This window comes from Macrotis lagotis, chromosome X, assembly GCF_037893015.1.
Source record: "Macrotis lagotis isolate mMagLag1 chromosome X, bilby.v1.9.chrom.fasta, whole genome shotgun sequence".
NCBI classification, from domain to species: Eukaryota; Metazoa; Chordata; class Mammalia; order Peramelemorphia; family Peramelidae; genus Macrotis; species Macrotis lagotis.
The window spans coordinates 318,118,979-318,141,213 of NC_133666.1; the positions used below are offsets into that span (position 1 = coordinate 318,118,979).

At 33.0% G+C, this 22,235-nt stretch overlaps 1 protein-coding gene across 2 annotated transcripts in view; it reads right to left on the reverse strand.

Moving 5' to 3' along the window:
• The window catches only part of PIK3C3 (phosphatidylinositol 3-kinase catalytic subunit type 3), a 227,165-nt gene that overhangs the window by 100,296 nt on the left and 104,634 nt on the right, over positions 1 to 22,235 (reverse strand). For both annotated transcript variants that reach the window (XM_074208286.1, XM_074208287.1), the window contains exon 21: positions 20,947 to 21,021. In XM_074208286.1, the coding sequence (XP_074064387.1) occupies positions 20,947 to 21,021 (75 nt within the window). The remainder of the gene's footprint in view (positions 1 to 20,946; positions 21,022 to 22,235) is intronic.

The following is a 22,235-nucleotide window of genomic DNA, read 5'->3' on the forward strand; positions in this document are numbered from 1 at the left end:
ACTTTGGGGTCTTCCTTATTTAGACCTCTCCATTCAGACAAATTCCAATTTATTGCTGAATCTTTTATTCTCTGTCACATGTATTACCTATCATCAAAAACAATCCCAAATTCATGGAAACATTATTATTTGTAATGAAAAATAAAAACAACAATCTTCAGTATGGAAATTTGTCAAGTGCATTTTGAAACTTTCTCCTTTATCTACCCATTGTACTCATGCTCTCTGAATACATGTAATTATCCTTTTAAACATAAAAGTTTTTATTTATTCAGTATAATTACTTTCTAAAAGTCAACTTTTTCTCATTCATTAAGTAGTCTGAGAAATTTACTACAAATATTCAATTAACTTATTGAGTCCAATGCATGCTTTATTGGATTTCAGAATTTTGACAATTCATTGCTGGCTTCAAGCTAGGAATACAAAATTCCCATTCATCATAGTCTGGTTTCTTATAACAATATGCACAGACATCAGGATTATCGCCTAATTATAAGATATAAAAGAAACAGTGCTTGATAATGGAACAATTTATTAAGCTTTGCAAGTTCAGAGTCTGTGTTTGCAAAAAGGCTGTTAATGTTTCAAGAAAATTCATCTTCAGGCATAACAAAATGAATGTCTTTTTAAAAGTCAATTTCTCTAAATGAAACTAATAGGGCTTTAAATATATACTTTATGAAGTTGAAAACATGTTTAATTAAGAAGTTTGGAAAGTTTGGTCTTATTCAAATCTATCACCTTGAACAATCAAAAACTGAAGTGTGCATAAACAAAGCAACTCTGGTGACTATAATTACATCTTTGTGAATCAGATCCTGAATACCCAGGGAATAAGAAGTGCTCATTAATTTTTCTATTATTTACATAAGAGAAATTGAGAAATTTCTAAAATTTAATTCAATACAGCTTAGCACACTTAGATAATTTGAAGAAAATGATTTGAAACTGATTACATCTAATAGTGAAGGGTGTTTTTAAAATGGTGGAATTTTTAAAAACTTGCTTTGCTAGGTAAATTAATTGTTTACATAAAGTTTAAACCATCAAACTGGGAATTATGCTTATTCCACTTTCATAATTGAGCTATTCACCTTATTTGTTGCAAATCTAAATCCTATATCCAAGGAAGCTTAGTTGTATCATCCTCAACTAAGACTAATTCAACTAAACCAATTCAAACTGATTTTTGCATTTCCTTTAATAGTGTATAGTCTGCACCATATAATTGAGTACCTTATATTCTCCAGTCCATGTCAATTCTGCAAACATACATAAGTGCTCTCTGTTGCAGAGCAGTGGTAAGAGCTGAAGAAATGCAAAGTTTTGTTATAGTAGGGTAATTGATATTGTATTTAGTATGGAATACAAAATAACCAATCAACAAAAAGTTCAAATGCTAAGTTCTTTTATTTCATTTGTGTAAATTTGGTCTCCCTAATGAACTTTAGAATGTCAAGCAGTTAAGTATTAACAAAGTCATCAGATTATTATAAACTAAGAACTAAATTTCATACTTAAGATGAAAGACATTTTCAGTTTTATATTCTGTAATTGCTAGAGTAATGGACCTAGAGTCAGGAAGATCTGGATTCAAATTCTGATTGAAATTTAACTGTAAATATTTTCTGTATTAAAAAAACTGAAAAATGTCTTTGTTTTTTAGTCCATTTATTAAGAATGTACCAAGTGCAGAACACTGTGGGAAGCACTAGAGATACAAAGACAGACAGAGTAGTCCCAAATGTCAACAAGTTCATAGTGTAAAGGAAAGAAAAAAAAAACCTACACTCAAACACACTATAAATAATTGCCAGATGGAAGGCACTAGAATGAGAAAGGATCAAGAAAGGCTTCCTACAAAAGGATAGATTTTTATAGAAGAATGAAAGAAAGACACTGAATCTAGGACTTTACAGGAATTAAACTGTGCAGTGGAGAGTGCTGTGCCTGGAGTCAGGAAGATCTGAGGTCAAATGCAGCCTCTGACATTTAAAAGTTTTGTGAACCTGGGCAAGTCACTTAATCCCTATATTTACCTTAGTTCCTCATCTGTCAAATGAGGATACACTGAAGAAGGAAATGGCTAAAACATGTTGAGAATTGAATCAAATTTATAAGATTTCCAGTCATCCCCAAACTGATAAATGGCCAAAGGATATGGACAGGCCATTTGCAGATGAAGAAATTAAAGAATTAAAGAAATTAAAGAAATAAAATTATTTATAGTCATATGAAAAAATGTTCCAAATCATTACTGAGTAGAGAAATACAAATTAAAACAACTGTGAGGAACCATCCCATACCTATAAATTTGGCTTAGATGACAAAACAAGGAAAATGATCATTATTGGAGAGGTTGTGGGAAAACTGGGACATTAATGCACTATTGGTGGAATTGTGAACTGATTCAGCCATTCTGAAGAGCAATCTGGACCTTTACTAAAAGAACAATAAAACTGAATATTCTTTGACCTAATAAAAAAATCAATATTCAAAAGAAATCATAAAAAAACAGGAAAAAAATCTCACATGTACAAAAATATTTATACCTGGCTTTTTTCTTTCCCCTTAGTTCTAATTCCAACCCTGGATCAGGAGGATCTGAGTTCAAATTAGACCTCAGACACTTTAATACTTAAAATCTGTGTGACCATAGGCAAATGGCTTAACCCCAATGCCTTGGTGGGTGGGTGGGGGGGAGTTCTAAATCTTTCACAAAATGACTAATATGTACATGTACAACTTTTACTCATTTGCTGCCATGGGGAGCAGGGATGAAGGGAAGGTGATAGAAAAATGTGGAACTCATAAATTTGCAAATGGATGAATGTTGAAAAACTAACACTGCATGTAATTGAAAAAAAGAAAAAGAAAATTTCAATAAAAAGAAAACAACCTGGAAAATAGATCCAGGACAATTTAAGAATTGTTGGAGAATCTCAAAGTCATGATAAAAAAAAAAGGGATGGATATCAGCTTTCATGATATTATCAAGATAAATTCCCCTAATATCTTAGAAAAAGAGGGTAAAATAATCATTGGAAAGAATCTACCAATCACCATCTGAAATAAATTCCAAAATGAAAATTCCAAGGAATTATTGTAGTCAAAATTCAGAATTATAAATTCAAGGAAAAAATACTACAGGCAGCCAGAAAGAAAGAATTTATTTACTCTTCAAATATAAGATTCAAGAGAAACATAAGGTAAGCAGGAAAGAAACAAAAATGTTATTCAATAAGATTAAGCTGTTTATATCCCATCCAGAAAGATGATACTTTTAACTCTTAAGTACTGTATATCTATTAAGGCAGTTAGGAGTATATATAGACAGGATGTGACTATAGATTGATTATAATGTGATGATATTAAAAAATTAAGGGGTGAAAAAGAACTGAACTGGGAGAAGAGTAAAGGAAGAGGCATGAAGATGTACAAAGGACCTATTATAGTAGAAGGAAAGAAGGGTGGAAGTGAGCATTGTTTGAATCTTATTTACTCTCATTGGATCTGGCTCAAAGAGGAAAAAAACATACTAAATTTATCTTCCATTTTAGGGAAGTAGGAAGAGAAAGGGGAAGAAAAGTGAAGGGGAGGAAGCTAATAAAAGGTAGAGAAGGAAAGGCAGAAGGAAGAGAAAGAAGAAAGAAAAGGGGGGACAGAAAAGGAAGGGAATATTGAAGGAGGTTAGTGGTCAAAAGCAAATCACTGTGAGGTGGGACAGGATGAAAGGAGAGAGAAATATAAAAAGGGGGGGGGATAGGATATAGGGAAGTACACAGTAAATAATCTTAACTGTGAATGTGAATGTGAATGGAATAAACTCTCCCACAAAACAAAAATACATAAGAGAGGGAATTAAAAACCAGAATCCTACAAATGTTTACAAGAAACACATTTAAAGCAGAGAAATACACACATAGCAAATGTAAAGGCTGGCAAAAATATATTATGCTTCAGAGGAAGTAAAAAGAAAGAGAAGATGGGGAGTAGCAATCCTGATCACAGAAAAACAAAAGCAAGAATAGACCTAAATAAAAGAAATTAGGAAAGAAACCACAACTTACTTATTGGTACTAAACAAACATGCATCAAGTGGTATATCATCCAAATTCTTAGAGGAGAAGATAACTGATTTACAGGAAGAAATGGACAGCAAAATTATACTAAGGTGGGGTGGGTCTCAACCTCTTTCTCTCTCAGATGCAGAAAGAGTCTCTGACAAAAATACAATACCCATTCCTATTAAAAAAAAAAACAGTAGAGAGCAAAAATCATTTCCTTAAAATGATACATATATAAAATGTAAAATAAAATATTTGGGCATCTACTTGCCAAGACAAACCTGGAACTATATGAACAGTAACAAAATGCTTCTTACAAGATAAAAATGGGATGTAAACAACTGTAAAAATATTAATGGCTTATGGGTAGGCCAAATAAAAATGATAATTCTACCTACATTAATCTACTTATTCAGGGTCATATCAACATAACTCCCCAAAAAATATTTTATAGAGATGCAGAAATAATAAAATTCATCTGGATAAAAACATCAAGAAAAGCAACAAAAAAAAAGGTTAAAAGTAAGCTACCCATACATATCTCAAACTGTATTATAAAGCAGTAATCATCAAAACAATCTGGTATTGGCCAAGAAATAGTGGGTTGAACCAGTGGGAAAGATTAGATACACTATAATAAATGAGCATAGTAATTTTGTTCTGGTTTAGTCATTGTTAGTCATGCTTAACTCTTAATAACCCCCCCCCAAGGGTTTTCTTTGCAAAGATACTAGAATCATTTGCCATTTTCTTCTCCAGCTCATTCTACAGATGAAGAACTTGAGTCAAACAGGTTGAAATAACTTGGTCAAGGTCACAAAGCAAGTAAATATCTGAGTCTGGACTTGAATTCAGTAAGAGGAGTCTTCCTGACTCCAGTTCAGCACTCTATTCACTGTTCCAAACAGTTAATCAAGCCCCCCACCACCAGCAATAAAATGTATGATAAACACAAAGATCTAAACTTTGGGAGACAAAAACTCACCCTTTTGACAAAACCTGGTGGGAAAACTTAAAAACAGTGTGGCACAAAATTAGTTATAGAACAGCATCTTCTACCAGGATATGATCATAATGGACATGTGATTTAAAAAAAAAAGAGTGATACCATAAGCAAATTAAGGGAACATGGAATAATTTACCTCTCAAACCTATAGGTATGGGAAAAATTTAGGACTAGATGTAAAAGGCATTAAAAGATATAAAATGGATAATTCCAACTATATTAAATTAAATAGTTTTTGCACAAAACAGAACTAAAGTAACTAAAATTAGAAGGAAAGCAAAAAAGCTACAAAATCATTTTTTATAGTAAATATCCCTGACAAAGATTTCATTTTTCAAATATATATATATATAAATTGAGTGAAATTTATAAGAATACAAGTCACTGAATTGATGATAAATGGTTAGATGTTATGACCAGGAAGTTTTCAGATAAAGAAATCAAAACTGACTATAGTTATATTAAAAAATATTCTAAATCATTAGTGATTAGAGAAATGCAAGTTAAAACATCTCTTAAGATACCAAAGCTATTGGATCAGCAAACATGATAGTAAAGGAAAATGATAAATGTTAGTGGGGGGATGTGGGAAATTTGGGACAATAATATACAGTTGGTGGAGCTGTGAACTGATCTAATCATTCTGGAGAACAATTTTGAACTGTGCCCAAAGGAGTTATAAAGCTGTGCATATCCTCTGACCCAGTAATACAGTGACCCAAAGAGATTAAAAAAAAAAAATCAAAAAACACATGGCTCTCCAGATTTACAAAGATATTTATATCACACAATATTGTCTGAGAATTTGCATGCTAGTAGGTTGAAAACTGTTGTGGATGCAGGCAGGAAGCTAGTTCAGTGAAAATGCACCACAAGCACACCTCTTAGTATCTCTTAGCTATTTGTCCCTGTCAACTTAATAAACTAAAGCATTCCCTCCAAAGGAGCTCCTCAATGTATTACTCGTTTGAAATTTGCCACAGACATGACAAATCATGAAAAATCACCATTCCTAAAAATCAGAATAGCAAAAAATGTGAAGGTGTTGAGGGAGGGGAAGCAATATCTTGCGTCAGTGGCTGTTAGATTTTACATGCACTGAAACATATTCTATAAACGCCTTTTCAAAAAAGTTGCTGCAAGTTAGGTAATTGAGCTAGAAAGGAATTTAGTCTCCAGTCATGTCAGAGTTTAGCAATACCATCTATTTAAGTGAAAACATCAATCCCGAGATGGCCAGTACTACTTACTATGACTTATTTCATGATCATAAGATGCAAGCTTAATCTCTGATTTCATCACTATTATATACTGATGAGGAAAAATGCAAAATAAAGAAAGAACACATACATAGCTATTTCAGAATTAGATTCTGAAAAATGATTCAGTGTGCCAAATAGCACAAAAGCATGAAAATTCATTCATTTTCAACAATAACTTTTTTCACTAAAGTTCTATTTTGCTATTCCATTGTGACACAAAAAGGATAGAATGAACCTGGATTCTCAAAAGTATTGAAAAGACATTATACATTCTTAGTTTTACATAGCTCAAAATATTATGAGCATATGCCTAATGACGATATGTCCATCATCTATGTACCAAACAGATAAGCACAGACAAGTGTGTTGATTTCATAAAATGATGAATATTTTGATACCTAGCAATTCTAGAAAGTATCTACTAAATTAAAGAAGGGTTGAAATCTGTATGGGTGGAATATATGAGTGAATCACAGATCTCTGATATACTGAAACATGTTTTATCTTTTTTTATATTAATTTGTGCTCAGCTTCAGATATCTCTAGTGACCTATCTTCCAATATTCAGTTCGTCATTCAGCAATATGTGTGTCAGCAATATTATGTGCAAGGTAAAGGTTAACTTTTTAAGCTTAACTTTTTATGGCTAAGTACTGTTTATACAAAAACAAAACACATCATGACCTCAAGGAACTTATATTTCATAGAAGGAAGCAATATGTGAAATGTTAGGTAATTTCGAGGAACAGGGAGGATGTGGAAAGGCCTCATGGAGGAGATGGCACCTTAAATGAATTCTGAAAAGATCTAGAGGTTCTAAGAGGTAAAGGAAGGGAGAGAATGCATTCTAAGAAATGGGAAAAGGGCTGGGGGTGGGGGGAGTGTAGGAGGAGGAACCAGCATGTGACCCAAACAAAGGCACAGATTTGGGAGATGAAATGTGTGTTTTGAGTAAATAGGCCAGTTTGGATCCTCTGTATTTTACGTAGGAAGTCAAAGAAGTCTGCAATAAAACTGTCAAGGGTTTTAATTGTAAAGCAGAGGAGTTTCCATCTTGTTCTAAAGGTAAGTGACACAGGAACTTTCTGAGCTTGGACCTGACATGGTCAAATTTAAATTTTAGAAATATTTCTTTAGAAGTGTTGAAGGGTATGGACAGGAAAGAAGTTGAAGTAGAGAGATCAATTAGGAAGCTCCTGTATTAATAATCCAGGTAAGAGGTGATAAGGACTTTTAAGTGCCAGAGAAGTTACAGAGAAGATAGATGTGAGAAATGCTGCAGAAGTAGAATTAATAAAATTTTGCAACATGTACATGGGGTTGGGGTGGAAGGGTTAGGAAGAACAAAAAGTCAATGATGGTATCAAGGCAGAAACCCTGAGTGGGAGGGATAGGGATAACAGAAATATGAATTCTATTTTAGACATACTGATTTATATATGCCTAAATGACATCTTGCTAAAAAGGTCTAATCACTCCCTGATATCACAGTCTTCCTCAAAAATGAAGGATAAACATTGTTATTATTATTATTACTATTATTATTATTATTTATTATAAAAAGGTCTAATAGATGATGCAAGCCAGAAGCTCCAGAAATCATTTCCATAGATTTTTTTCTTTCTTCACTAAATTTTTAAATTAGTGGCTTTCTAATTTTTAAAATGCAATAGTTAAGCTCATTAACCCTATCCTTTCCTATTTTGTTAATGCATTTTTTTTAAAGATATCATTTTCTCCAGTTTTAGCTTCATGACAGAAATTTTGGTGTGTTGTTTTAATTACTCAGGAACAATACTATGCAAATTATTCTCAATTGAGAATTAAAGCATCTAACCAGATTCTTTTCTAAGACAAATATAGTTTTACAGTGATGCACTAGGAAAATCAGTTGTCATGGCCAGGTTGGATTTATACCAAGGAGGAAAGCATGGTTCAACAATAGGGAAAAAAAATCACCACAGTTAATCAGATGAAAACAAAAATATTCAAAAAATGAGGAAAAATGTAGAAAAAATATGGAGAAAACTCCAACAAATCATAGCACTCACTTATGCTAAAAATCATATAGTGTGTGTGTATATGTATATATATATATATATATATATATATACATATATACATATATATATATATGTAGTATATTAAGTCCCAGCAGGAGTAAAGCAAAGATGCCCACTTCTCTCACTATTATTTGATAAGGAAATTCCAGTAGGAGCAATAGGATAGGAAAAAAAAATCAGTTCTAAAGATAGGTAAAGAGATAAAACTATCCTTGTTTGTTGAAGATGATAGTTTAACTAGAAAATTTTAGGAAATTAATAATGATATTAAGTGAGACAATAGATTTAGCAATGTAGCAGACTACAAAAATGAACCTTCACTAAAGATATATAAAATAAAAATTATCAGCATTCCTATATAATAATGAAATGCAAGAAGCAATAATAGGGTAATCCCATTTCAAATAATTACAAAAAACATATAACAGGAAATCAGTCTATCAAAGAACATGAAATCCTCGAACAGATTCTATTATAGTATTCCTTAAAGAAACAAAGAACAAATTAAATAACGGGAAGAATATTCATTGTTCAAAGATGACATAGGCCAATATAATAAAAATAATAATACCAAAATTAATTTACACTTTTAATACTATGTCACAACTATCAAAGGGATATTTCTCAAAACTTTGCAAAATGATAATAAAATTCATTTGAAAAAACAAAAGAATTATAACATCAAGAAAAATAAGGTAAAAACTGGAGACAAAGGGGGCAATAGTATATTGAAACCTCAAATTATATTAGATTATATTTATATATAATCAAAACCATCTGATATATATCAAAATCGTCTGATATTTGTTAAAAAATAGAAAAGTTGATCAATAGAACAAACTAGATAAAGGAGATTCAAACAAAAGAACTTCCTAAGAAAGTGTTCAATAAGGCAGCAAAAATTACTTAGGAAAGAACTCCCCATTAGATTAAACCTGAGAGGAAAACTGAAAAGCAGTCAAGCAGAAATCAGATTTAGTCCAATACTTTATATCATATTCCATAATATAGCCTAAATGAATATGTGACTTGAATATTCCCAAGAGCAGATCATAGCACTCTAGTAGCTATGGATAAGATATATTTTTTAACCAAAAGCAAAACAAGAGGCAATTAAAGAAGATAAAATAGTTAACTTTGATTACTTGAAATTGAATAGCTTTTACAGCACCCAGCATATAAAGGGAAACATTTGGATAGGAAAAAAAATATTTTTATCAAATTTATTTTATAAGGGTTCAATATATAAAACATGATAATTTACAAATACACATGAAAATGTTTATAAATATTAAAAATACCTCTCTGGGAGGGAAAGGGCTATTAAGAGGAAATTATGGTGATATAAATAAATCACAAGATATCAGTTAAGGTCAATTTTTTTTAACAACAAAATTTTTAAAAAGAAAAGAATTGAGAAGATAGCACCATAAACAGAAGGCCTTTAAATGATGGGGGACACATCTGAAGAAGGTATGTAGACAACAGGGAATTAATTAGTAAATAGAAACTGAAGACTGGAGGTGGGAATCAATAAAATATAATTCCATTGTGCGATTTAGATGCCATGTTCCTATTTGTAATATTGTCAGCAAGTTAACAAACATTTTTAAGCATTAACTATCTGCCAAGCACTGTGCTAAGTTCTCTTGGGAAAACATCCACACATTTTAGGGGGTGATTTAGACCTGTGACTTAATTGGTATTCATGGCAAGGAAATTTCTTCCACCAAGACATATCATGTTGTTAAAATATGGAATAGGAAAAAAAAGAGGGAAAACAGAGAAACCTATCTCAAGGGACATGAACTCTATTCTCTCTTTGTTATGTATATGGCAAGGTTCTGAGGTGAGAGGTAAAGCATAGAGGTTATGATAAGAGTAAACTGCTTCTGCTAGATGACTTGTGTATATGAATGCTGCATATGACCTTGGGAAATATGGTGACTTATCCTGGGTCAAAATCCATTATTTCCAGAAGTAGGATTTTAATCCAGGCCTTCAAGATTGTGAAGCTAGCCATCTAACCACTACTATGATAATTATCTCTCTCTCTCTCTCTCTCTCTCTCTCTCTCTCTCTCTCACACACACACACACACACACACACACACACACACCACACAAATACCTAACATCAATATACTCTACCATACATTAATATGGAAAAGAGAACAAGGGCAGTGACACAGTATACTTAATGCTAAATGGACTCAGAAAAGACCTAGATTCAATGACTGCCTCTGAAACTTACTAGTTAGGTGTCCACAAGTAAGAAAATTCTCTGGATTTCAGAGAACAAGACCCACAAGTTAATATCAGGCTGTGACCTACATAGATGGAAGAAAGAATTTTCAATCCAAAGAAATTATGGATCTTAGACACTATGACATACACAACTCCATTTAACATTAGTAGTAGTTAACTGACTCCCCTTCCTTCCTTCCACATATACATCAAGTGAAGCATCAGGCAAGATTCATAGAGGCCCATCATCATCTTGGCTGATGATTTGGTGAAGACTTCTGTCATGATAACTCCCTAAGACTATCTACTAAATCACAGGGAGATTGCAATCTATAGTAGGTAAAGAAAGTATTAACCATGTCAACACAATTACTAAAAATACTGTATTTAAGTACAGTATGCAATGACTATTAAATATCCTTTATAACTTAATGTAGATAGATATAAAGCTTTAGATATATACAAAAAAGAAGAAATCAGGAGATTGATCCTAAGTCGACATTATTGTTTTTAACTTCTTGAAATCTCCAAGAACGTTTGGAGATATCAAAAGAGATACTTAAAACAATAAGCTTTGGGGACAAAATAAACACTTCTCTCTCCCAATTTGTCACAAATTTAAATCCCATTGCTGGGTTGGCTTTTAAAGAGACAACTCTATAATGCTTGATTTTCTTTGTTAATTTTTAGAATGATTTTTATTTTTCTAAAAGAAAAATAAAATGATAGTTACTTTCTTAATCTATCTCCATGATGGTCATATAATTCATATTATCCTGTCAACATTCAAAGAAAACTGATACTTAAAAAGCAAGCAAATTATAAAATGTAAAGCTTAAAATTTTTTGAGAATTAACCAATATTTTTTGAAGGATACAGGGACAAGCGGATTATCAAAGCTTTGCAAAAGAATACATAAGTGGTACATGAATACTATAGAATATTACTGTTCTATAAGAAACAATAAATGGTCAGACTCTAGACAAGCATGGAATGGATTACAGGATCTGATGCTGAGTGAAGAGGGTAGAACAAAGAGAACAATCTTCACATCTACATTGTAAGATGAACAACCTTGATGTAAGCAACCAGAGAGCTAAATCAACCATATTTGACAGATTATGGACTATACTATCCCCAACCAAAGGAAGAAAAACAAAACAAAATAAAACAGAAAAAAAAATTGATGAATACTTTATAAAAAAATTATCTCATGTATCTCTTTCCCTTAATCCTAACTCCTCATGCCAAAAATTACTAATTTGTAAATATGTTTAACAAAATATGTATGTAAAATGCTAACCTGACTTCCCACTGAGGGGAGGGGGGTGGGAAGAGAGGGTGGAGGAAAATTTTGTAACATGGAAATATGCATGCACAAGTGGATGAAAATAAACACCTCTCCCACAAAAAAAGGACATATAAGGCTCCAAAGTGTCCTCTTAAGAAAAAAAAATAGCTTATATTTAAAGAACCTCACAGTTTGCAGACTTTAAAAATGTTACATCGTTTTATTCCCCTCAACAATCAACAATCATCCCCATTTTACAGATGAAGAAACTGATGCAGACAAAAGCAACTAGTCCAAGATCACACTGTTAGGAACCACCTGAAGCTGAATTTTGACCTTAAGATTCTGATTGCAAGGCCAGCACACTATCCATTTTATCCAGTGTGCCATTTAGCTCCCTCAAATAATAAACTGTACTTTAATTTGATGATCAAAACAGAATGGATATCCAAGTGTGAAAATTAAGCATCTGATGATAAAAATCTCCTTTTAAGATCACAATGCTTTCAAACTCATGAATTCAGCATCAGAAATAAGAAATTCTTATAGTAAATAAGTCAATGGTAAAAAAAAAATTTATTCTTAGGGAAAAAAAATTAGTACCGTGCTCATATTTAACCAACATTTAAGTACTTCCCAGGAAACATATTGACTAGGTAGCCCTTTTTAATTCTCTTAAATTAGTGCTTGGGGCAACTGACAGAGATCATACATTTTAGACAAGGTGCTAATCTGCATAGTAGAGGGAGTTTTATCATTCAATTTCTTATACGAATGAAATTATATCCCACTCCCACCCACCTACATAGAAAAACTTTGGTATTACAAAGTAAAACCAAAGCCAAAAACAGTTCCATCCCTCCTGAGTCTTATTTACTAAAGGGAGAGAAGTTAATAAATACTTCCCAAACCTCAGTAAGCTATAAGGAACAGGGTCAAGTCTTTGGCTTCCTTAGAGATGGAAGCTATTTTCTCTATCTCCAATACAGCCCAGTATTAACCATGTTGAGGACCTTAAAGACCTCAATGACATCAAATATACACTGACTAATTTGGTGAAACTATGAGAATTCAAGACATTTATATCATGTAGTTTTCTACTTATCTGTTAGAAAGCTATTCATAAAAGAGATAATTATTCTTGAAAGTTTTAAAATATTTAAAGGAAGTATTTAAATTAACTGAATGAAGACAAAGTATTTGTGACTGAAATGGAAAATTCTCTGTGGAATACTATTTTATGTGTTCTAGCTATTGCAGAGATTCAACTTCATTTAAAACAGTTTAAAACTGTTAAAAATCTCACTTTTTCTATGTGATCTGCTAGAAATATTCTATAATCTTGTTAAAGTATTTAAGTAAATGTTGTAGCTAACACACCTTAAAAACTATTTTCCCCTACAAATTCCAGCCAGAGAATTCTCTAAGAACCACACAGAAGCAGCTCAGTTAATTCAAATAAGAAACTATATTATACCTACAAGCAATTCTGGATGCAAAGTTAAGCCTAGATATCTGCTAAAACCTAAAGATAGTAAACCTGAAGATGAAAATACTACTTCACTTATTCATTTAATAGATATTCACTGGACCCCTACTGAGTATATAATACTATTCAATTCACCCTTATATTCAAGGAAATAAACATACATAACAAAGGCAAGTCTGAGGCATTAGGTTTTATATGAGAATATTAAAAATACCATAACACATACACTTAAATGCAAAGATCTGATTTTCTATTGCTATCAAAACATTTATTAGGGGGGGTCAGAGCCAAGATGGCAGCATGAAAGCAGCACTTTCCAAAAAACTTTGACCCCCCCCAAACCCCCAAAAATCAAAGAATGGCTCTAGCCAAAATTTAGAGGGGCAGAACCCACAGAAAGACTGAGTGATACATTTTTCCAGTCCAAGATAACTTAGAAGATCCTGTGTTTCACCAGGGCGGAGGGCTGGGAAAAAAAGTGGTGGCGCACTCCAGCCCATCTCAGGCCAGAGATCACAGGCAACAGCTTGAAGGGTTGGGGAGAGAACTCTGTTGCACCTGGGTGAGTGTGGAGTGAGGAGCACTGGCTGCAGAACCTGCAGGGAGAATCAGGAAAGTAGCCTGCACCCCCAGGGAGGGTAAGGGAAGCCTGCAGAGATTTCTCTGCTGTTTACCTACACTAAGATATTGCAGTTTGGGCTTCCATACTAAATAACCAAGCTGGATCCCTCCTTATAGCCCCAGGGCAAAGCTAAGTCCTGGGGCCATCTACATATCAAAGCACAGACTAGAGAGCATAAGACCTTGGAGGAATAAAGGGCCCTGTGAGGTGTTCCAAAAAAAAAAAAACAAAACCCAACCCAAAGCCTTGGAAGTACTGTAAATTAGTCTTGGGCTGAGGAAATGAGTAAACAACAGAAAAAGAAGAATCTGAACATAAGAGAATTACTTCAGTCCCATGGAAGATCAATACACTCAGATGATGACAAAATTGAAGCTTCTGTATCCAAAACCTCCAAGAGAAATAGAAAATGGGCTCAGACTATGGATAGGCTCAAAAATGACTTTGAAAAGCAATTAAGGGAGGTGGAGGAAAAATTGGAAGGAGAAATGGGAGCGATGCAGAAAAATCATGAAAACCAAATCAAAAGTTTGGTGAAAGATATACAAAAAAAAAAACTGAAGAAAATAATGTTAAAAACCAGTATAGGCCTAATGGAAAAAGTAAAACAAAAGGCAAATGACGAGAAGAATGCCTTAAAAAGCAGAATTGGCCAGATGGAAAAGGAGATAAAAAAGAAATTCTCTGAAGAAAATAACTCCTTCAAATGCAAAATGGAACTAAAGGAAGCTGATGACTTTGCAGGAAATCAGGAAGAAATAAAACTCTTCCAAAAAAGCCCAAAATTAGAAGAAATATCTCATTGTAAAAAAATAAAGACCTCAAAAACAGATCCAGAAGAAATAATTTTAAGATTATTGAGCTATCTAAAAGCCATAACCAGGAGAAGAGCTTAGACTTCATTTTTCAAGAAATAATACATCAAAATTGCCTGGAGATCCTAGAAGCTGAGGGTAAAATAGAAATTGAGAGAATTCACTGGTCACCCCCTGAAAGAGATCCCAAAAGAAAAACTTCCAGGAATATTATAGCCAAATTCCAAAACTCCCAAATCAAAGAGAAAATTCTAAAAGTTGCCAGAAACAAACAATTCAACTACCGAGGCTCCACAGTCAGGATTACACAGAATCTGGCAGTATCTACATTAAGGGCTTGTAGGGATTGGAATATGATATTCCAGAAGGCAAAAGATCTTGGCTGACAATTGAGAAACAACTACCCAGAAAAACTGTATATCCTCTTTCAGGGGAAAAGATGGGACTTTCAATGAAACAGGGGACTTTCAAACAACCAGAGCTGAACAGAAAGTTTGATCTCCAAGTACAGGACTCTGGTGAACCACACAGGGAGTAGAAAAGAGGAATTAACTATGGGGAACTTGATGATGTTGAACTGTTTGTATTTCTGCACAGGAAGAAGATATTGATAACTCATATGAACTTTCTCATTTATAAAAGCTGTTAGAAGGAGCATACATAGGCAGGACATAAGAAGGAGCGGAATATAATGCTATGATATGGTAAAGGAATGGAGTCAATGGGCAATGGGGGAATGTACTGGGAGGAAGGGAAAGGAGATGAAGAAGAAGCTGACAGAATTCACATAAGAGTCAAGAAAAAGCTTTTTCAATGGAGTGGGGGGGGGGAGACAAGGGGGAATGAGTGAGCCTTCATTCTCATCAGAAATGGCTCAGGGAAGAAAAGACATCCACACTTAACAGGGTGAGGAAATCTATCTTGCCCTGGAGAAGGATGGTAGGAAAGGGATGGGGTGAGAGGGAATGTGGGGAGGGAAGGGGGGGAATAGGTGATAGAAGACAGGGAAGATCGAGGGAGAGGGTACTCAGATTCAACACACTTTTGAACAGGGCCAGGATGAAAGGACAGAGAGAAGAGAATAAATGAGAGTGGGGAGGAATAGAGTGGAGGTACAGCTAGCAATAGCAACTGAGGGAAAAATATTAAAGCAATTTCTCTAGTGGACTTATGATAAAGAAAGCAACTCACCTCAGAGACAGAGCCATTTAAATCTGAACACAGATTGAAGTACAATTTTTTTTTCTTTCTCTCTATTCTTGAGGTTTCTCATCTTCTTGGGGGGGGTTATGTTTATTCTTGTAACATTCAATTTACATTAATGTATGGCATGAAAACAATGTAGAGACTGTCAGCCTTCTGGGTGGGGGAGGGAAAGGGGGGAAATCATAGAATTCAGAACCTTGCAAAAAATGATGGGTACATATTACTGTTGTATATAATTGGAAAACAAATAAAATGTTAAAATGTTTTAAAAAAAAAGAGAGACCAAGAAAAATAAAAACAAGTACTTTGGACATAAAATGAAAATCATGTAGGTCTTTCTGAGGTAAAAAATTACAACTGTGCTACAATTTATTTTTAAAACACTTCAATTTGGATTTTCATGTAGAAAAATAGTTTAGTTAATGAACATATTTTTCCTATTATACAGAAATAAAGGGTTATTTGAAACATGTGTAAGTCCAGAAATCTCTTTAAAAAGATGTCACATAAACCAGTAGTGGTTCAAAGTGAATTAAAATGTAATTGGTAAATATTTGACAAAATAACAAAGATAACATTAATACATGGTTTTCTATGTTAATATATACAGTCTACAAGGATCATTAAGTGGCCCCAATTTCTATTTAAAGGTATCAGTGTAGTCTAAAAAGATTTTAAATATTCTTTTTTTAAATTCTCTTAAATCCAATATTTTTGGATGAGCAATATGAAAAGGGGGTGATAATATAAAAACTGTTTCTCCAACTCTACAACTAGAAACAACTATTGTTCATTTAGCTCACAGTAAGACACTGGATATTAACAAGAAACTGAACCAATTCAAGAGAACTATAATGATCATATTTAATAAAATGAAAAGATAAAACAAGAAGAGTCCTGAGTCCTTATTTTGTATTTGTTTTCAAAAGATTCAAAAATTAAACATACATCATTATTTCAGTCCTTGTTGCAGAGTCCTGAGATGGAATTTTCTTTTCATTTCAAAAATATAACAACTAAGGGGGCAAAGTAGCCTTAAGCTACTGGGTTAGTCAGATCCACCTTCCTCCAAGATCCATATTTCACTCCTAACTCAGAGACCAATTCCCTGGATATGTATGTTTTATCACTTCACATGTTATCAGGGATCCACATACCAATTATACTATAAACTTCAGAAACAATGAGAATTTAACAGCTTTCCAAACATAGTAGAGATTAGGCTGAATTTCTTCCCAGTTCTATATTTTCCCCTCATGTATACTTAATAACCTAGATACCTTTTCCAAAAAAAAAAAAAATCCAAAGATAATAAAGTTATGCTCCAGATGAATTGAGTCATAATATATATTTCTGAATGCATTTTCTAAAACTACCTTTAAAGGCTCCCTCACTAAAACTCTGCTTTTGCTCCCAAACTGGGGACATGCCTTGAATTTTGTAAGATTTCTCCTACAAACACACCACATTAGAGGAGAAGCAAGAAGTTCTATTAATAATTGACATATTGCTCTCCTCAAATTTACCTCCAAGACTACAATGTTGAAAATGATTGCATATACATTACAGTCTCTTGACAAAGGAATTTACAAGTTTTAAATTCTTAGTGGATGTACAGTGCCATCTGCTGTACCAGCTGATAATTTCTTGGAAAAATTTTTCAAGATATTGTCAGCTTAAAATGGCCAAAAATATAAACGAATTAGGAAAAAAAAGTAGACCTCAAAATCAAGCAGCAAACACTTCTTCATGCTAAACTTTGTAGCATTATATTTTGAGAAAATATATTGCAATTATGAGAATTTAATATATATATATATATATATATATATAGTGAAGTATATTTCTAATAGTGTAACTATTATCAGACTGCTTCATCTATTGTTCTAAGGTTGATTTTTCTGTCTGTACCTCCTAGATATACATAATAAAAGAGGAAGAGTTGTGGTTATGAGCACTCTTCAATCCACAACCCCAATTCCCCCCCAAAAAATAAACCCTCATTTGCATATATTCCAAGGCCCAAAAAACTACTATATTTTTTATTTCTGTTTATGCCTGGTTCTAAGGAACCAGTAGTAGCAATCCTACCTTAAAATGGGATCATATTTTAAACTTTTAAAAGCATTTTCATTTCTTCAAGATTACTAAATAAAAATTGATGACCAGCAGAAGCAGAAAGAAAAGAAGTAGGTTGAACCTTGAGTTTCCAATGGGAAAAAAAGGTGATTGTGGAAAGGTGTTTTGCCCTCACAAACGTTTAGAGAGTAGCAGAATAAAAAGCATCTGTGCATTTTAAAATTCTTAGTCTATAAGAACACTATCTTAGTGTCATTAGAATTGGGATATAACAAATCTAAAATGTGTGTCAAGACAAGAAACACATGAGGTTTAAAGAATTTAAAAATAAGCAGGTATTAAAATGTATTTTCCATGTTAGAAGGCATTTGGAATTCTGTTCAAAAGTAATAGCTCCCTGAGCACTCAGCCTTACAGGAGGTAAGGAATAAAGGGAGACTGCTGAGATCTGTGCTCTGTCCCTGGGACAGAACTCTGGGGCTTTGACCATATTCAGACCCTGGTCACAGTCTGGGACCCCTAAAGAGCAGGGACCTTCCATAGCCCTGGAACTGAGGGGTGACGTGGTCATTCACAGACCAGGAGAGCAGTCAGTCTTACATATCGAGGTCCTTGCAGGGGTGTCCCAATAATGCACAAAAGCTCAGGAAGCAGCCCAAAATCAGACACAGGCTGGGGAAATGAGTAAACATAAAAGTAATAGCTGTCAAAATTTTCTGTATAAAGTCTGTACCACAGACATCTAATTAATAGATCTTGAAATTGTTTCTGAGATAAAAGTTGTCAATAAAAATGAATAAAATGATATCATTTTAAAATGAATCATTAAGAGTTTTCAGAAGCTCCAGAATGTATTACAATCACCACTGCCCTAGAAATTATTAATCTTTTTCTTGCATATTCTAATTTCATTCATTACAACCTGAAAATGGGAAAAAATCTTTGTGCCAGTGATCAAGTACTAAAATGCCTGCCTTCATGATTTCAAGAAACAATTAGGGAGCAGTTAGAAAAACACAATTCAAATTGCACTGCTTTATAAAAGAAAAAAAATGTGCTCTTTATTTACAGGTACATCTGACTATATTGCAATTTCTTTGTCTTTAAAAACAAATTCAGAGCTCCCTCTAGTGGCAAACTTTAGCTATATCATGAAACATGAAAGTTAAAGCTTCTATTTGGAATATTTAAAATATAGTGTCAATAAAATAATCAAACTAAAATCTTAACTCAGGTTAGTTCATTAAAATATGAGGCAATATCCACCTTACAAATCTTAGAACGGTAACTAACTCTCATTCTCTTCCCCACACAGTCATGTAACAGTTAGAAGTCCCTAGAATAAAAAGAAGATATTTCATTCATAAAAATACAATATTCAAGTATTTATTAAGTGCCTTCTATATGCAGGACACATTGCCAGGTCCTAGGAACACAAATACAAAAGAAAGCTAATCCTTGCCCATAAAGAACATGGAGTAGAACAAATGCTGGGTCTGGGTCTGATGAAGCCCTTTTATGAGTTTGTACTTTCCCCTTTTCCTGGGTTCAGTTTCTCCCTGTGTACTGGAGGACTCTGTATACAGCATGCTCCTATATCAAACCGGGTCCCAGTGTACCCAAACCTCTATTTGTCCCCTTATGCTAAACTGAGTTAGACAAAAGATTCACTATGATTTTTTTCCCCTGAATTTTTCCATCAGGATTTGGTACATTTTTAGATGTGTTTGGAGGAACCTATATACAGGAACTTGATATATTGCTTCCTATCACTCTGCCATTTTGGTTTCACTTTCTACATTCTCTTGAAACTTTTTTTTTTTTTTAGATTTTTGTAAGGCAAATGGGGTTAAGTGGCTTGCCCAAGGCCACACAGCTAGGTAATTATTAAGTGTCTGAGACCGGATTTGAACCCAGGTACTCCTGACTCTAGGACCGGTGCTTTATCCACTATGCCACCTAGCCGCCCCTTCTTGAAACTTTTTTAAAATTAGCCTTTGCCATATTAACAAAGACCAGTGCCCACATTACTTTAACACTGTACTCCCTTGACAACTAAATTTTGTTTGGGCTAATAAAGGTGATTTTTTAGCAGTAATATGATTTTCAGTGTCATACACTGATTCAGAAGTATAGTTCATGGAAATCAACAATCTTTCCATATTTATGCTGGTTGGACTACCCTTAAAAGTATGTTATCAATGTATCTAGATATCTTAATTTAAAGGGACCATGAAAAAAGTGTCCAGAGCAAGACTAGAAAGATGGTAAAGTCCTTTTCAAGTCTAAATTTATAAAATTATAAGCCTTTACACTTTAGAGATTATATGATATGAAGAACAACTAAAGGGATGATGATGATGATGATTACTATGGGAATAATTTACTATTAATGAAAAAAGACTCCAATGAGGCATAAATGTGATTTAAAAGAAAGTTTTGTTCTTTCATATCAGAAAAAAATTGGGGAAAAGGGGTAAAAGAGAAGCAAACTCAATGTTATAAAAGTACAAATTCTTAACCAGTGCCATACATAAGAATAGATGCTTTAAGATATAGTAAAACTGAAGGATAATCAAATGTAATAGGCTAGAAATTTCTCTATTAGACAGGAGGTTGAACTAGAAAAGTCATTAAAATACCAGTTATTACGGTTTGTGCTTTAAATAAGCAATGATCTCATTAACCAAAATTAACCAATGATCCTATATAGGAGAATTTCCTCTATACATTTATACAAATTTGCTCTTTTCCTAAAGTTAAATTACAAAATCTATTAATAACCTTGATTCATTACCTGTTTTTGTCAGTAAAAGGTTATCCAAATGCCTGTCTCCAACTCCAAGGATATATGTAATCACACAATAGCCAGCTGAAATGACAATTAAAAGATTACTAAAAATAAAGTCCAAATTTGTAAATATAATTTGTGCAATTGTGATAATATATTTACTACTATCCTGCCTCCATCACTTACTGTGAAACAATAAGCAAGTCATTTAATTTTTAATCTGTTTACCCAATTGTAAATACAATAATTATAATATATAAAAGTACCAGTTGCTAAGTTGTTCTGTGGACAAAATTATTTAATATATGTAAAGCTAAAAGTACTACATAAATGCCAGTAGGCGTTATTATTACTATGGTAATTTCTTAATACCATTAAAAATAACAAATGTACCATTTGGAAATAAGCAGAATCTTCTAGATTTGTAAGATATGATTTTTGCAAAATTATAGAACTACTCAAAGGTTAAATCACATATCAAGAAACTTAATTATAAAATATGCCTGTGTTACATTTCACTATGGAAACCAATTTAAAGATCATCCTGGGAAAAAAAGTATCTGAAGAAATACACAAGAAATACACCATCTTGATAAGATCAGAGGGAACTGTATTATCTGCCAAGATTACAGAGATGGTTGAAGAGCTTTTTCTTTAAATTGTGAATCTTCTGAACTGACAGCAGGTGGGAAAGTAAATGCACTTATTTTAGTGGTAATGGCTTTTAAACACCATTGCTATGAACTCCTTCTAACCCATTAAGAAAAGTGACATGATAAGAGGGTACAAAAAGTCTTTGGATATAGTTTTCCTCTTTTGTTTTTCTGTCCTCTTGTGCTTTTGTATTTCTTCCACTGCTAATAAAGAAACTGAAAACCAAAATTTGATACTGGCAGTCACTTAAAGATACAACTCATTACTTTTTGTGGCTGTTTTATTATCTATATCAGTTTTATCCATTAATAAAATAACAATAATTATAAACTATAATCAAACTTCTCCGACAATATTCCTACAAATGGCCAGGTAAGCTCCATACAAATACAAGAAACACTGAAAATGAACTAACATGTCAATATGCTTTAATAAAGGGTCAACTGGAAAATTCAAATATAATAATATGCTTTTCCTCTCACATTAAACTCATTAAACAACCTTTGTTAGATATTAGGGTTTGAAAACTTAGAAAAATAATCAGTTCAAACTAGGTTGTATAGTCACTGTTTTCCTGAAACTGGGTTCAAAAATAACAGTATCACCCTTTTATATAGAATTTTGCTATTCCCAAAGAACTT